This window comes from Mesoplodon mirus (genome assembly GCF_964341445.2).
Source record: "Mesoplodon mirus genome assembly, chromosome: 17".
Classification (NCBI taxonomy): Eukaryota; Metazoa; Chordata; class Mammalia; order Artiodactyla; family Ziphiidae; genus Mesoplodon; species Mesoplodon mirus.
The window spans coordinates 66,587,787-66,604,939 of record NC_138993.1 but is presented as its reverse complement, the minus strand read 5'-3'; the positions used below and the strand labels follow the sequence as shown (position 1 = coordinate 66,604,939).

The following is a 17,153-nucleotide window of genomic DNA, read 5'->3' as shown; positions in this document are numbered from 1 at the left end:
CTGGCCAGGCCCCCCTGCGTGGCCACAGCATGACCCGCTTGAGACCCAGTCCCTCTTCTCGCCCCTTTAGACTAAGCTTGTGCAGCCGCAGGAATGCGAGAGCTGACTGGAAGGGACTGGGAAGGTCTGTAACAGCCACCGTGGGAGCCAGGAAAGCAGCAGGGCACCCTGGCACAGGAACCAGGATGCTCCGAGGGCCAGGGAAGATGTGAGTTTGTAAACTTACGTGGCAATAACCTCTGTTGTGATACATTTTTTCCAACCACTCTTAACTGCCTTGGGTAGCAGCAGAGGAGAAAGGAACGGCAGCCGCCCCAGCATCACAGCAAAGCAAGGGAGAATCTGGGTGCCCTGGGAGACGAGGGTCGAGGGAGGGGAGGGTCCTGCAAGGTTGAAGCGCAGATGTGACGGGAGGGGACAAGATGGAGAGGCAGCTCAGCTAGGATTCAGAAAACCAACTCAATGCCAACGCTGAAAAAGCAGCACCAACACAGGGGCATGGACCTCCATAAAAATGTGACCAAGTATTTATTACTGGACATCTATCCCATTCAAGTGTCCCCCGGAGCCTAGGAAGATCAGTCACGCATGCCTTTTATTTCCTGTTTCTGCTGTTCCTCGTTCAGGGATACATACTTGGAATCAGCAACTGAGGAATGCTTCGAGTTATACCTCAGACAGCCTTACATACAATGAGCTTTAACTGTGTTTTTAAAAAATATACCAAGAAGGAACTCTTTCTACAAAATGCTCCGTGAGAACAAAGACGGCAGTGTTTTATTTTTAAAAGGTGTGTGTGAAGCGAAGGCCGTCTCGAGGCTCAGGGTAACACCGATGTCCTTTCCCCTTCGCTTCCCCACGGTTTAAATACGCTTTTGCTACGAGCTGAATTGGGGCCCCCTCAAACTCACAGGCTGGAGTGCTAAACCCCTGTACTTCAGAACATGACCTTATCTGGAAATAGGATCTTTACAGAGGTCATCAAGTTTAAATGAGGTCAGTAGGGTGGGCCCTAATCCTGTATGGCCGCTCTCTTTACACTGGGCTGGCCAAAGATTTCGTTCAGATTTTTCCATAACATCTCAGGAAAAACCCGAACTTTTTGGCCAACCCAATAAAAAGGGTAAATTTGGAGACAGACACCCAGATAGGGAAAAGGCCACGTAAAGGTGGATGCAGAGATGCAAGGCACCCCAGAGACTGCCGGCAAATCCCCAGAAGCTAGGAGAGCGCCATGGAACAGATTCTCCCTCAGAAGGATCCAATCCTGCCAACACCTTGATCTTGGACTTCTGACCTTCAGAACTGAGAGAGAATGGATTTCTGTCATTGAACCCTCCCAGTTTGGGGTACCGCGTCACGGCATCCCTAAGAAACTAACACAGACTGTAACCGTGAAAAAGGCACTGTCTTGACACCCTAATAACTCAACAAGTGCTCTTGGGTCTTGCTTTTCAATGCTTTAGACACTCAGCCTTATATCTAGATCAAAGGTAACGTGAGCATTTGAGTTCTGTTTGCGGAAACGCATTCTGACAAATGACCATGGAAGATGACGTGACAGCCAAACGCACTTGATTAGTTCGCCTCATCAGTAAATGGCATCAAAATTAAAGGTCAGGGCTTCCCTGGTGGCGCAGTGGTTGAGAGTCCGCCTGCCGATGCAGGGGACGTGGGTTCGTGTCCCGGTCCGGGAAGATCCCACATGCCGTGGAGCGGCTGGGCCCGTGAGCCATGGCCGCTGAGCCGGCGCGTCCGGAGCCTGTGCTCTGCAACGGGAGAGGCCACGGCAGTGAGAGGCCCGCGTACCGCAAAAAAAATAATAAAAATTAAAACTTAAAGGACAGGTAACACCCCCATTCCTAAGGATTTTGAACATCGTTTGAAGGCGCTGGGTGTCAATGCTTTCCCAGCCTGGCCTTCACCTACGTGCAAGTTGAACAGAGTTGCTTCCAGATGACAGGAAATTGAAATGCAGAGTAAATATAATTTTCCTAATATAAATGGAAAGCAAGCAATCAACCACCATTTGATACTTCCAGTTTGTACATCCAGTTTGTACAATCTACATAATCACTGTGAATCTCAGAGGTTCATTTATAGTCACAGATCCTTCTGTGTGATTATAAATGAAGCAGTGGCTTTCACCAGCAAATTAGCAACGCGCCTTTCACGTCCACTAAAGGAAGGCATCATTTCCGGTACAACAGTTGTCACAGAAAGGCCAGTCGATGTCCTAGTCCTCCGGGGCAGCACGGAGCCACCCAGGTGTACACGTAAGGACTGTCTGTGCTCCCCACTCTTTGGCTGCTCCCCTCCCACACGCTGCAAGTCCTATCAATTCTACCTCCTTCACTTCTCCTGTGTCTGTCACCTCCCCAGCATTCCATCTGGGGCCCTTATCAGTCACCACCGTGTGTCACTGGGCTTTCCTCCTGCAGTCTCAGCCCTCTTGACCCGTCCTACCCACTGAAGAGTAACTATCATTGGCATCTGTCTCACGGACCAGCACGACCGATGTGGTAGGTTGGACTCTATGGGCTCCCTAAGGCCCTGAAGCCCATCTGATGGCATGCGGAGAGCGGGGCTTAAGTACAGAGAGGGGCTGGGCCGGGACCCTGGCTCTACGACCTAGATCAAGCCCTTTCTGCCCTCCACGCCTCACTGGGGTCATTCATGCCTACCTCATAGATTCACTGATCAGCCATAAATGAAAGAACGTAAGTACAGATGTAGCACAAAGTCTGGCACACAGCAAGGGTTTTTTTTTTTTAAAGGGCAGCCATTATTTTTGTTCATTTTCTTATCAGCAACACCTTGCCGTGCGTGTCCATATATATTTGTGGGACTCATATCGTGTTTCCAAGATCACATTCCATAAAATAACACCAGCGTTCTGGAATTCTATTGTGGGTATCAAGTCTAGCTTCCTGTTTATATAAATGAGGAAAGAAAAACCTATAAGGCTCTTGACTCACAGTTTTATCAAGTATGACTTTTAGAATTGCTTTCACACGATCATTTTCTCTACAGATCCCACACTGATTAAATCATTCCAATATCTTTCTTAGGAGTTAAAGTTATGATGTCCAACTCCAACGTTCGAACTGATGAAAGACAGCAAATAAGTGAATCATAAAAAATAAAATAGCAGATAATTTAAACATCAGTCTGATTTGTATGTTAATATGTTTCACATTCCCATTCAAACACAGGGGTATCTAGCCAGCTAAATGCTTCCTTCAAAGGAGCCAGCAGAGAAGACCCGTCCTAGAGGGTCCTGAAACCCTCCGTCCACCACCTTGAAATCCTACAGCCAACCTGTGCCAGAGGGATGAGAGGTTCTCCTAGGAAAATCCTGACTCTAGGAAAACTGAGAGGCTTTGGACTAAGTAAATGAAGGAGACCAAGAACTCAGCGAAGCTGACATGCACATAAAATGTTTAAGCTACACAAACACCTCCTCGGTGTTGAAGCTAAGGGAACTGAAGCTCCGAGGAGCTACAGATATGTCGGAAAAAGGGAGTAACTGGGCTTGTGAGAAGCTGAGACTTCATCACACCTGTCCAGGTGGCACTTCCTTCTTACAGACCTTCGAAAGCCACCTGGGATCCTCATCTCTATTTCAGGAAAGACTCACGCGAGACTATATAGAAAGCTGGGGGGGGCGGGTAAAAAAAAAAGGGAATTAGTCCACTTGACAAGTATGCTAGTTTTTAATTTTTAAGTGTTTTCATATGCTTCTTTTCCATTTCACCTACCCAAGAGCTCTACAGTGCAAGCACAGTCTCAATTCTGCTAATGAACAAGAAGGAGAGTAAAGCTTAGTGTGAAAGGAAGAAAAAAAGACTAGCTTTTAATGAGAAACTAATCTGCATCCAGGACTCTGCGAGGTGTTTTCTCAGAAGGTATTTCACGTGAGCTTCACCTCAGCCCCATGAAGTACGCATTCCCTGGATCTGGAGACCAGGACATGGGTTGAGAGCGGTTATCTTCTCACCCAGAGCCACCCAGCTAGTAAGCCTAGAAGTCCGGATGCGCGGTCCTGGGCTTTCCCCTTTAACCACTCTGTTTTTATAATTCAGACAATTTATTATCTCCACTTAAAAGAGGGGAGGGAAAAAAGTGGCTTCTACGTTTCCCCAGAATACTGGCCCACTTTAATGTCTGATACAGACATTCTCAATTACAGTTTATTCCTTTTATTTATTAGTTTCTACTGAGAGACTTTTCAGGGAGAAAATAGCAAACAGCTGTTACAGAATTCCTGCCATCACGTCAGAGCCTCAGAAATGACTTTGATCAAGGGTCTACAGTGAAGTTGAAAGGGGCACACAAACATTTCGGGCCAACATTTAAGTTCTACTCTCTGCTTCTAAGGAACTAGAAAGGAAGGCTAACAGTATTCCACTGAAATGAATTATGAAAAAAAATTTTTTTATCTATTAAAATAGCCCTTAAATTTAACATCATGAGACCAGACCCAGATGGACCATTTATCATTCAAGTTAAATAAAACACAGAAAGGACCATGCAAAGCGAGTGGACATAAATACTCTTTCAGAAACTCTGCTAATAATAGGAGCCAAAAGCAACACTGATAAAGGGAAAGAAATATGGACTCATTTTTAAAAAGCTGAGTGAACTTGTGAAATTCCTTCCCCTCATTCTGGTGTAAACTGCAGCTGCTTAAGGGGCAGTTAATGGAGCTCTGGGCACACACATCTCCCTTCTGGTTTAAATGGTCAATTAAACTTTATTTAGGTCTCGGTATCACCACCATCACCTCTTCCGTGCACTTTACGCAAAAGAAAAAAATAAAGGACCCCTGAACGCACACCTGCCTTCTAAGATCATATAATCCAGTCAACTGCAAGGAATGACCCCACTGCCGGGGACTTGCGATTCCAGGGGAATTGAGAAGCAGAGCCCGTATTAAAAAGGAAGATATATTTCCCCCAAGATCTTGGTTAAATGTACATTCCACCTCTTTGGGGAGGGAAAAAAAAAAGACATTTAGTGGTTTATCCAAAAAGGCATCGTCTCTAAGATGGCTGAAATAGAAATTAAAAAGGGAAACAAAATCATCCAAAATAAGACAAAGACAGAGAAAAGGACCATGCTTTTCTATAGACACAGTGGCTGTGAGTGACACAAGGCCAGCTCCAAGCCATCAGCCTCAGCTTTTCCTGATGTAAACTGGGGGGGTCCCCAAAAGGACACGCAGAGCTTTTTAAAAAGACAAACTTCTGCTACGTCCTTTTTTCTGAGCGCAAGCCTATGAAGACAGTTTTCAAATTCTTTAACCATTTACGACCTTTACAAAACCACAAAGCACTTGGAGGAACAAGCCCTTGACTGACATCAAGCCCAGGCTTCAGTGAAAAATAAAGAAATTAAATGACTGCTTCATTTCAAAATGTCAGAAAATGAAATAAATGTTTAATCATTTATGGGCTGACCGTGTGAGACTCCAAATTAGGTCTGAGATAACATAGGCAGTTTTGCCCTCCCTAAAAAAGAAAACCTTTGCAGTCTTTTGTGATGACGTGCAACCTAATTATTTTTCTTAAAAATTTTAGATGTTTGTTTTCAACAAGCTTGTTTGCTTCCTGCTAATAATGTGTTGTCTAGGAAACATTTTATTTCTTTCCATCTTCTACCTACAATTTTTAAGTGGCTTGAAGTTTGGCCTAATTTAGTTTAGTGAGATGTATGTAAGTTACCCCACCTCCCACCAACACACACACACACACACACACACACAAAATCCTAAGGTTGCCTGGTGCTCCATAAGCAACATATTGTACACCGTCCGCTTATTCACCCTGAACACATTGGTTTGAGCACTTACCAGTTACACAGTAACTACTATCTCTGAGGAGGCTTTTAGAATTTTGTGGGTTTTTTAAGATTAAAAACCCCTTTTCTGAAAGAGTTTACCATCTGCCTGGGGAATTAACAAATAGTCATGAAAAGGTAATTCATCAACAAAGATGTCAACACAAGGTGCTGACTTCCAAAAAAAGAAAGGGAGAAAAAAAAAAAGCCTGTAGTATCATCTGGACTAAACACCTCACTTTGCAAATAAGGAAACCAAGTCACAGCAGGGTTATAAGGGAGCTAATTAGGGAGAGAAGCAAGATTAGAGCCTGTGACTCAAAGTCTAATTAGAGGTACGCATAACAAGTACTATAAGAAGAGAGAGATGGCCCCCAGCAAGAGCCACGGGGGTGGGGGGGAGGCTTGGACAGTTGAGATGATCTTGACAAATTTGTTAGTGGATGTTGGCCGGTGTTCAGAAATGGAAAAAGAACCAGAGCAGCCCCAAGATGAGGCCGTGGTGCCTTCTGTCTGGGAGCCTTGGAGGCAAGTTTGAAAAGATCCAATAGGGCAAGACAGTGGAAGCCCACGGATCTTATAAGAAGCGGCAGCTCGGGGTCGAGGAAGGCAGACAATGTTGGGGTCATGAGGGCCGGGTTCTAATCCCAGTCCTATCCCAACACTGTGCAAATGTGATGAAGTGACTGGAAGCACCCCCCAAGGGTTCCCTCATCTTACAGAGATGACAGCGCCAGCCACCTTTCGTCACTTGCGAGAGGCAAATGACTGAACAGAGGTGTGGGCAGTCGGGCACAGGTTATGGCATTGGCTGGGTCCAGGCACTGCTGAGGTGTAGAATCTGATGATAAACAAGAACAAAAGAGGCCGTGCCTCCACAGAGGTCCCATTCCACCTGTGGGAGGCCAAAACTAAGCATGTAAACCGGTAAGAGAATTTTCTGGCTTGAGATGCTAACGCACAGGATGAACCAACCCAGGACAGCAGTGGGGAATAACAACGAAGTAGCTGGAGCAGCTCAGCCATCTGCAGCGGGCCCTCCAGGAAGGCCCGAGCTCTCTCCCAGCCTCCCCAGACTAAGAAATCCATACTTTATCCTCAGGCAGCTGGGAGCTGTAAAGGCTTCTGAGTAAAGCAACAAGACACAAACACAGGCGCGATGATTACTCCCCGGGATGGCTGTGGCTGACACGGAGCGCTCCGCACCTGCACCAGGCCACGCCCGCTCACTCCTCAACAAAGGCCAGGCGTCTTCCCATCACCTGTGAGCATCTCTCCCAAGCGTTTTCACCAGGGCTGCTCAAAAGCAGCAGAACATGGCTCCATTTTTTGGGTTTTTTTTTTGCGGTACGCGGGCCTCTCACTGCTGTGGCCTCTCCCGTTGCGGAGCACAGGCTCCGGACGCACAGGCTCAGCGGCCATGGCTCACGGGCCCAGCCGCTCCGCGGCATGTGGGATCCTCCCGGACCGGGGCACGAACCCGTGTCCCCTGCATCGGCAGGCGGACTCTCAACCACTGCGCCACCAGGGAAGCCCCACGGCTCCATTTTATTTCCTCTGCTCTTCACTCTTGCTAGAGTGGCCTTGCTAATGAAAACACATAAACTGAATAAACACTTGGGGAAGACGCCATCTGCTTCACCCTACAAACGTCAGCAGGAACAGCATTTGTTTACCAGTCGGGTCGTGAGGACAGGACACATCAAACCTTCTCAGGAACCTTCAAGGGGGATGGTCCCGGCGGGGGTGGGAGTGGAGGGAGTCATTTAACCCTTTCAGACCCACACAAGTCACCTCGATTTATAATCTCTGGTTGGAAGGGAAAGCTGCATATATCACAAACCACAGGCTGGGGCTTATCTGCACAGCCTTTTCCACATAAAGATGATAAAATGCCCCGTAAGAATTTACTATAAATATTACTTTTGAACGTTCAACTCTGTAGAGGAAATACCTAAAAAGACCGTCCAAGTTCAAGAGCAAAGGGGGCGGGAGAACTAGCCTCGGCGTAGAAAAGTCTGATGCTCACTGCTCACGCTTTTCTAAGGATTAAACTCTTGAATAAGACTTCATGCAAGGCTATAAGAAATGATGAAGACTGGTGTGGTTATCTGTGCCAGGAAGTGTTTAGAGAACACGTATTTTTAAATGATGACTTTGCCTTCATCCATCCTCTAAAACAAAAGTCTTAGGAAAGGCCCAGGAAACTCAGTCCCCCAAGGAAAGCTGTGGTTCATGGAAGAATGTCCCCCAAGGGAAACTGTAACGACTTCTGGCCAAGTGCCTGCTCATGCGTGTGATGAATGTGAATTAGCGAGGAGGATTCATCCTTGTGGGGTGCCCAATCTGAGGAGGGAGCACGTTTGGGCTAAGGGGACACTTCCAGGCTCAGACGCTTGGCCTTGATGAATTCCCAGCAGAAAGTTTTGGAGCAAGGTTGAACGCACTTACGGGGAGCTGGGTCTCTTGTGATCCTGCGTCCCTCCGCTCCAATCGCAGGCACAGCGGCTGAGTCACCACAGCCAGCCTGATGCTTCCCAGCTGTGCAGAGACCTGGCTGATTCTGTTCTTAAAGACCACAAGGTAGCAATTTAGAATCAGCTTAGTCAATAAAAATGCTGATTACTGCCTTTCTACAGGCAGTTATGGAAAACATCTGTTGCCCATGGGTTGAGAAGGAACATTTTGACTCAACTCCAAAAATAAAAATTAAACATGAATGGATGAGGCATGTGAAAAACTAACAATAGCATTCATTCTACTTGTAAGATTCAGTCTACTCCTAATATTCAGTCAGCAAACACTTAATGAGCACCTACTACATGCCAGGCACTGTGCGAGGTGCTGGGGATGAGACAGTAAGGTAAGGGCCCAGCCCCGAGAAGCCAGCGGTGAAGCAGCAAATGCCCACTGGTGCCACTAATCATATTACGGTCCAAGCTCTTAGTATGTGCCAAGAGTTGTTCCTTTATTTGTATCAACTCTTTAATTCTCATAAAGTGAGGTAGGGTTTATGATGAGCCTCATTTTACAGAGGAGAAAACTGAGATACAGAGAGATTAAGTACCTTGCCCAAGGTGATTAATGTGTCAGTAGATGAAGCTGGGATTTGAATCTCAGTGGTCCAGCTCTACCCTGACAGATGTATGAGCAAAGAGGTCTGAAATGGGGGAAGAAAACACCCCCAGCCACTGCCTCAAGAAGTTGGCATCTGGGTAAAACAGACAGGACCTCTAAGGATGCATAGGAGTTTATGTGGGAAGGGGGTGGTATGAGAAACCTTCCAGGCAGAGGAGTTACAAATGCAAAGCACAGACAACAGAAATTATCAAGTAAAATCATTTTTAAAAGATGCAAACACACTTCTGTTCCTATTTCTTAGGCAGGGAGTTCCTATATAGTTCCTAGCTAAGTAGTAGCTAGGACCGGAGTTTTGACATCCTTTGGTTCAGGGAAACAAGAACTGCAAGTGAATACAGTACAATGCTTCCTGTAGCTCGTGCACACAACAGCAGCATTTGCTGGCCCTCGGTACAAACCACATACGGGAACACCAATGTAGACTGATACAGCCACTATGGAGAACAGTATGGAGGTTCCTTAAAAAACTAAAAATAGAACTACCATATGACCCAGCAATCCCACTACTGGGCATATACCCTGAGAAAACCATAATTCAAAAAGAGTCATGTACCAAAATGTTCACTGCAGCTCTATTTACAATAGTCAGGACATGGAAGCAACCTAAGTGTCCATCAACAGATGAATGGATAAAGAAGATGTGGTACATATATACAATGGAGTATTACTCAGCCATAAAAAGAAATGAAATTGAGTTATTTGTAGTGAGGTGGATGGACCTAGAGTCTGTCATACAGAGTGAAGTAAGTCAGAAAAATACCGTATACTAACACATATATATGGAATCTAAGAAAAAAAAAGGTCATGAAGAACCTAGGGGCAAGACGGGAATAAAGACACAGACCCACTAGAGAATGGACTTGAGAATATGGGGAGGGGGAAGGGTAAGCTGTGACAAAGTGAGAGAGTGGCATGGACATATATACACTACCAAACGTAAGGTAGATAGCTAGTGGGAAGCAGCCGCATAGCACAGGGAGATCACTGTGCTTTGTGACCACCTAGAGGGGTGGGATAGGGAGGGAGATACAAGAAGGAGGGGATATGGGAACAGATGTATATGTATAACTGATTCACTTTGTTATAAAGCAGAAACTAACACACCATTGTAAAGCAATTACTCCAATAAAGATGTTTAAAAAAAAAAAACATAAACGAATGCATTGCTAGAGACTTGGGCTCAGAAGTCCTTAGCAGTACCAAAGAGGAAACACTGAAATGAAATACCTCACCAAACCAGTCTGGCAATGAAAAGAAGGGAGGCGGGGTGCGGGAGGGATGTGGGGTGCGGCGCGGGGAGGAGGAGGCTGGGACATGTTGCAGAAGGCCTGACTCTACCAGGCTGGCAGGTGTGCCCCTCAATCTATTTTTACAATTTCAGCAGATTAGCAACGGCTTTGTGCCTCAGGACGTGAAGAAGTTCAAGTCCTTGAAGAGACAGGAATTCCACAACAAGTAAATTAGAAAGATACAAAGGTTGTTTGCAATGTGCAATAAATTGGCAGGTTTAAACATAGCTTTTCTGAGGTTTATCTTCCCTGAGACACTTAATGGTAATTCACACCCTCTGAACAACAGTCTTTGAAATGAATATGACTTAGTGAATCATATTACATAAACCATTAAATGATGAGCTGCAGACACGAATGCCAACTGTTAAATTTTAGTGGCTCTAGCCATCGGGAATAATAGATGGATCGTCTCCAGTTTAAAAACAGGTTATGTTCCCAAAGTCTGCTTACAGTTTGGCTGTTTGCAATTCAAGAGTTACTTCCTTCCCCCCCACACACAAGCCATGTGAGATGTGGGTGTAGTACCCAAGGGAGAACACAGAAAACAGCCAGAGTGTGCTGTGAATTCTCTGGATGCCGATTAATTCTTGAGGAGAGTGCAGTCAGAGTTCTACCGAGGTGGACACACACGTCTGCACTCTCCCTGCCACGGGAACAAATCCTGCATCTGCACGTAACTAACTGGTGGTGGTTCCCGAACCGCTGGCAGCGGTCGGATTTCAGGAGGAGGCTGCGGAGAAGGATGAGGGAGGGCAAGGGGCCACGAGGCAGGGGCTCTGAGGACAACACCAGAACCACGGGGGCATGCAGCTCTAGCTGATGGACAAGGCCAAGGCTGCCGTTCCTTCTTCTCTGCCCGGCTCCTGGACCACCCCCGCTCTGGCCCGCCCCTGGGATGGGGCCTCTTCACTTCCAGGGCTGCCCCACTGGGGGCTGGGACCAGGGTTCTTCTGTACCCCGACTCCCCACCCACAAACATGCTCGGCAACTTCTCTGATGTCGGAACACCCATTCAGGTCTTTGATGGTTTTCTCGGAACTTTCTTGCCAGTAACCTAGGGAAACGGGGTGCTCACACACGTGCATCGACGTTGAGAGGAGCTGCTTGTAATGAGCAAAGTAAACTGAGACGCAGACCACAGTTCCCTCCAATTCAAATACATAAGTAATACATACATAGGCATATACACACAGATATCGACTTGAATATGGAAAATCAGAGTAAAATTCAAATGACACACCCACTTCTATCACTGGGCGCGGTCCACGCATAAATCCGAAAACCGACAGCTCGGAACCAGAACCCTCCAGAGGAGCATGGCGAGGGTGGGCAGGGAGCTGCTGAACACACAGACCTTCCACCTCGCGTCATCGAAACGCAGCAATGACACGAGCCTTCCCGTGCCGAAGGCTGCCCCCAACTTACCGGAACTTCAAAGGCCTCCTGGGTGTCATCCAGCATCTGGATTCTGACGGACATGAGTTTTCCGGAAGGCGTGGGGGGAGGCTTCTGTCCATGTTCCAAGGTACTGATCCCCGAATTCTCCGGGGCCCCCAGTCTCGATCCTGGAGTTGGCCCCTGCTCTATTTCTCCCATGATGAGAGCAGATTATATGATGCCTGCGGGAAGCAGAGAGAAGAAACATACGTCAGAAGACTCACTGAGACCACCTTAGTAACACTGGTCGCCTTCTGCCGGTCACTGTGGCCACGTCCCTGAAGCACAAGACGGCCAGCTCCCACCCCCCGTGCAGGAATCACACGAGCTGATGAGCGTTCAGCTCGTTCACACACGGCGTCCCCTTTAGCCACTCAAGGCATGCGAATATCTGTGCATATTTTATCCTTCTGCATTTTTTTTTTTTTTTTTTTTTTTTTTTTTTTTTTTTTTTTTTTGCGGTACGCGGGCCTCTCACTGCTGTGGCCTCTCCCGTTGCGGAGCACAGGCTCCGGACGCGCAGGCTCAGCGGCCATGGCTCACGGGCCCAGCCGCTCCTCAGCATGTGGGATCTTCCCGGACCGGGGCACGAACCCGTGTCCCCTGCGTCGGCAGGCGGACTCTCAACCACGGCGCCACCAGGGAAGCCCCCTTCTGCATACTTTTACATAGTTTATCCTTTTCTAGTTTTACGGTCAGCTCTTAATACGATAGATTCAGTTGTGTTCTACGTATTGTTAGTCACAGTCTACCAAGAGCTAGGCGCCACTTTCCACACACTTGCGGTCTGCTGGGAAGATAATGAGGAGTGCCTAATCCATATCATCAGCATCCATTAGTTACCTTTTATGGATCATGGAACATACCAAGTAATGTGGGCGTTATCAAGATAAATACATAAAACGTATCTTGTGGCTCCCAAGTTTATAATCTGGTTGAGGAAACGAAACACACACTCACACAAACCCAGGTGATGTTAGGTAGGGTCTTTTTTCTCGATTTCTTCTTTTCCTCATAATTAACTTCTTTCCTGCCACCCTCCCCCAGTTGTTCCCCCTCTCCCAGGAAACCATTCTACATATTACAGTATTGACAAAGGTATCTTCTCCATCATGCAGAAGGTAGGAACTGAACTCAACTGAGTCTCAAATGTTGGATAATGCTTGGAAGGAGACAGGAACACACAAGGAGAAGGAATTCCAGGGAAGCAGAACAGCATAAGGAAAGCTATGGGACAGAAATCAGGTGGCATTTAGGGAGACGAGTGAGAATCAATGCTGCAGAGTTAAAGATGCATTTGGAAACTAGGTTGGAATCAGACCACAAAGAACATCAAATGCCTAGCTAAGAGCTATGGTCTTCACCCTGTAGGGAGTCACTGAATAAGAATAATGACCCGACAAAAGTAGAACTTGAGAAAAATGCATGTGAAGATGATCTATACTAATGCGCTGGAAAAAGAGACAGGCTGGCAGGGGCTGGGGGAGCCCAGTTACAAAGCTAAGGCAACAATTTGAGCTCGAGGGGATAGCTTGAACAGTGGCGATGGAAATAAAAAGATGATGCTATAAAACCCACTTTTATGGAAAAATTAACCCGGTGTTGTAAATGGTTAGCTACTGAGAAGAAGGAGATTAAAGGATAACAGTGACCAGAAAGTTTTAAATCAGGGCAGAAGGGAAGAAGTGGGAGGGGAAGGTGTGTGTGTGACTGGGGACACATGGAAGGTTATAAAAGGATATCCAGCAGGCGGTGGTGGAGGTGGAGCTGGATCGGGGCTTTGGGTTCAGAGTCCATCTCGCTGTAGAAGTGAAAGCCAGGGTGAGAGTGAATGTGAAAGGGGTGGCGGGGAGAACATGGCAATGAAAAAGCAAAAAGAACAAACATGCCCAGCCATGGGGGTTGTTATGGACTGAACTGTGTCCCCCAAAATTCTTACCCTGGAGCACTAACCCCATGTAACTCAAAATGTGACGGCATTTGGAGACAGGGTCTTAAAAGAGGTGACCAATTCGAAACAGTGATTAAGATGGGCCCTAATCCAATCTGACTGGTGTCCTTATAAGAGGAGGAAATTTGCACACACACAGAGACACCAGGGGTGCACAGAGGAAAAGCCATGTGAGGACACAAGGAGAAGGTGGCTGTCTGCAAGCCCAGGAGAGAGGCCTCAGGAGAAACCAACCCTGCCAACACCTTGATCTAAACTTCCAGCCTCCAGAGCTGTGAGAAAATAAATCTCTGTTAAGACACCCAGCCCCTAAGTTCTTCATGACATTTTTTTTCCTTAAATTCCATATATATGTGTTAGCATATGGTATTTGTCTTTCTCTTTCTGACTTACAGGAATAAAGACACAGACCTACTAGAGAATGGACTTGAGGATATGGGGAGGGGGAAGGGTAAGCTGTGACAAAGTGAGAGAGTGGCATGGACATATATACATTACCAAACGTAAAAAAGATAGCTAGTGGGAAGCAGCCACATAGCACAGGGAGATCAGCTCGGTGCTTTGTGACCACCTAGAGGGGTGGGATGGGGGGGTGGGATAGGGAGGGCGGGAGGGAGGGAGATGCAAGAGGGAAGAGATATGGGAACATATGTATATGTATAACTGATTCACTTTGTTATAAAGCGGAAACTAACCTACCATTGTAAAGCAATTATACTCCAATAAAGATGTTAAAAAAAAAAAAAAAGACACGCAGCCTGTGGGACTTTGTTATGGCAGTAAATTCACACAAGGGCCGATGGAGAAGAGGCAGAGAAAGAATGACCCTTTGTCTCAGTGACAAAGAAAGCCACAGAAGGGGCACTCAAGGGTCACCTGTGGTGTGAGGTAGAGACCTCAGGGCTGCATCTTACGAGTCACCCTTCAGCTCTCTTCTTCAGGAAAAAACATGCAGTTTGTGAGCCTCATTTTGTAGGTTCTTCTTGACCAAGGCTCTTCCTTCTCCTGAAGGGTCAGTCAGGTTCCTTCCCAGAAGTTTCCCACCAAACTCCATATGGGAACCTCCCCTTCCTCTCGGTGAAACCTCGAACATTCTCCCTGTGACACAGAGGGCTGGCCCTGAGGTCAGTAGAGCAGAAACTATGGAGTCACCTCAATAAGATGGGTCATTGGATCAAACCACCCTGGCCTAGAAAAACACACCCTTTGACTGAAAAGGGAGAGGGCCTGACCACCACCCAGGAAACACCATTTACTACTTATTTCTCCCACACCCACTTTCCCCACCAACTTTCCACCAAAGCCTGTAAGAGATTATTATTCGTTCCTATGCAGTCCTTTGAGGCTGGACTTCTGTGTCACCATGCTAGTTAAGGACCAGCCTTTCGAGAACTATTCCTTCTTTCTTGAATGTCCATCTATGATTTCACAGGTCTGCTATACAAGTAAGTACCTTTCTGATTTCTCCCCCAAATAAGCTTTTTTTTTAAGAACCTAATTCCAACCTGTTTATGTGATTATCTTTTGCTTAATCATCTCTTGGTCTTAAGACACAACTAGACTTTGCTCATCTACAATGCTTTACACCAAAGTGAAAAACAGATCACCTACATTTGTTCAATGAATCAAATGTGGCTGGTATAGATCTAATTAACTATGGCATCATTGTGTTTAAAATAATCTTCACAAACCAGGCAGAATTATTCCCCTATATGTTTTCTATTCATAGTCTCATGGTTAAAAATAAACACAAGTGCCAAAGAAAGCTTTGACATCAGTCCAGTTTGCCTTCCCCATTGCCAGCCTCCTCTTTGCACTCATTCCTACTTTGGTGTTGATCCCTCCCTGCTTCTGGAAACATCCTCCACTGCTCACCTCCAACCCCACCTTCTGTTCCCTGCACTCCATCAGAATGGACAGGCCCTGTCCTCAATCACAGATGCTGGGCCTGACCACTTGGCCTCTTCTTGCTCTGAGTTGAGAGGGGTAGGTCCGGGCTGTGGCCCTGATGCCCATCCAGGGAGCCGACAGCAGGGAGGACAGGGTTTATTCTCTCATGTCACCCCACCTTAAAGGTGCTCTGAACACATTTTCTCTTTGTCCTACCTAAGCAAAGAGCAAGGCTCTCATCCTCTAAATGGAACCCTTTCTCTCCACTCTGGCCCAAGATCCCCAGAAGAATACTGTGATTTTTAACAGCTTGGCATTTAAAAATTAAATTGAGCTAGTGATTAATAGACATTTGGTACCTTAACTTCCTTTATCTCTTTTTAGTCTTCAAATGATCTCATGCCTATATTTTTTCTACTTCTGGATATTAACATTTCAACAAAGCATGTCACACTTTTTGTTTTTATACTTGCAGGCAGATTGTTACTGTTCATGGAAAGTGCTGTTTAACTCAAACATAAATCCAGCCAAGAGTTTTGAGTGGAGCAGCCTAAGAATGTCAAGGGAATATCTGAGGAACGCTGTCAAGTCATGAATGGGTAACCATAACCGATGCTGGATAGCAAAATTGGTGAATCCAGTAATAAAACACAGCCTTCTACATCACATATCTAACAAACCTAAAAGCCTCCTGTTTATAAATAGCAATCCATGCTCTATTCCAACTTTACCTCCATTACTTCCTCCAACTTCTGAATTCCTTAAGAAAGAGTCAAGGTAAAAAAGATTAATATTTCTTTCCTTGTAGCACGTTATTACTAACATGATCATTCCAGACCTAAAAGTAAAGAGCTGTTTGTGAAACTACTTTCTTCTTTAGATCTATTTGAAAAGTTAGTTAAAAAGGAAATAATGACTACAACAAAAAAGCAGTAAAAAATTTAACTGGCAAAGAAAAGATAAAAAACTAGAATTGTCTTGTTATAGTCTCTTGGCTTAAAGACTTCCTCTTGGAATTCACCCAAAAGCAATAAGGAAAACACACACAAAAATGCGAACTCCATCCCAGAGGAACCTGGAAGACATCTGTAGCTTTGAACCACGAAACATGAGAAAGAGTTGCCAAACTGCAGTGAAGGTCAGACAGAGAAGGAAAATTCTTGGAGAGCCCATGCCTGCCAGAGCCATGCTCCCCAAATAAGTAGGATATCCAGCAATAACTTTCAGAAAAGAAGTGCAACAGACAAACGCAGGTAGCACTAAGAGCTTCCCTGGACAAAGTGTGGTGGGAGAAATCAGGAAGCAGGAAAGGTCCAACTGAATAAGAAACCACACAGGTAAGACATATTAGCAGGAAGCAGTCTGTTGCCCAGGCAAAGTGAAAAAAAGAGACCCCACTAGGAACATAACCAGTCTCAGCAAGCTAGAGAAAAATAAGGGTTGAAAGGATTACATACACACACACACACCCCCAACCTCAGGTCACAAGAATCCCCACTGGCATGGGACATGGCCCTGTCTCCTGCTCACGTGAAGCTCCTGTAAATAGCTAGTTCATAAAGAATTCATCTAATAACAAAAAAGGACCTTTACAAAGATGC

The 17,153-nt window shown here is 46.0% G+C and overlaps 1 protein-coding gene across 1 annotated transcript in view; it reads right to left on the bottom strand.

Moving 5' to 3' along the window:
* The window catches only part of FARP1 (FERM, ARH/RhoGEF and pleckstrin domain protein 1), a 296,737-nt gene that overhangs the window by 224,477 nt on the left and 55,107 nt on the right, over positions 1 to 17,153 (bottom strand). Inside the window, exon 2 of the mRNA XM_082601931.1 lies at positions 11,700 to 11,893. Coding sequence (XP_082458057.1) covers positions 11,700 to 11,870 — 171 coding nt within the window. The 5' untranslated portion in view covers positions 11,871 to 11,893. The remainder of the gene's footprint in view (positions 1 to 11,699; positions 11,894 to 17,153) is intronic.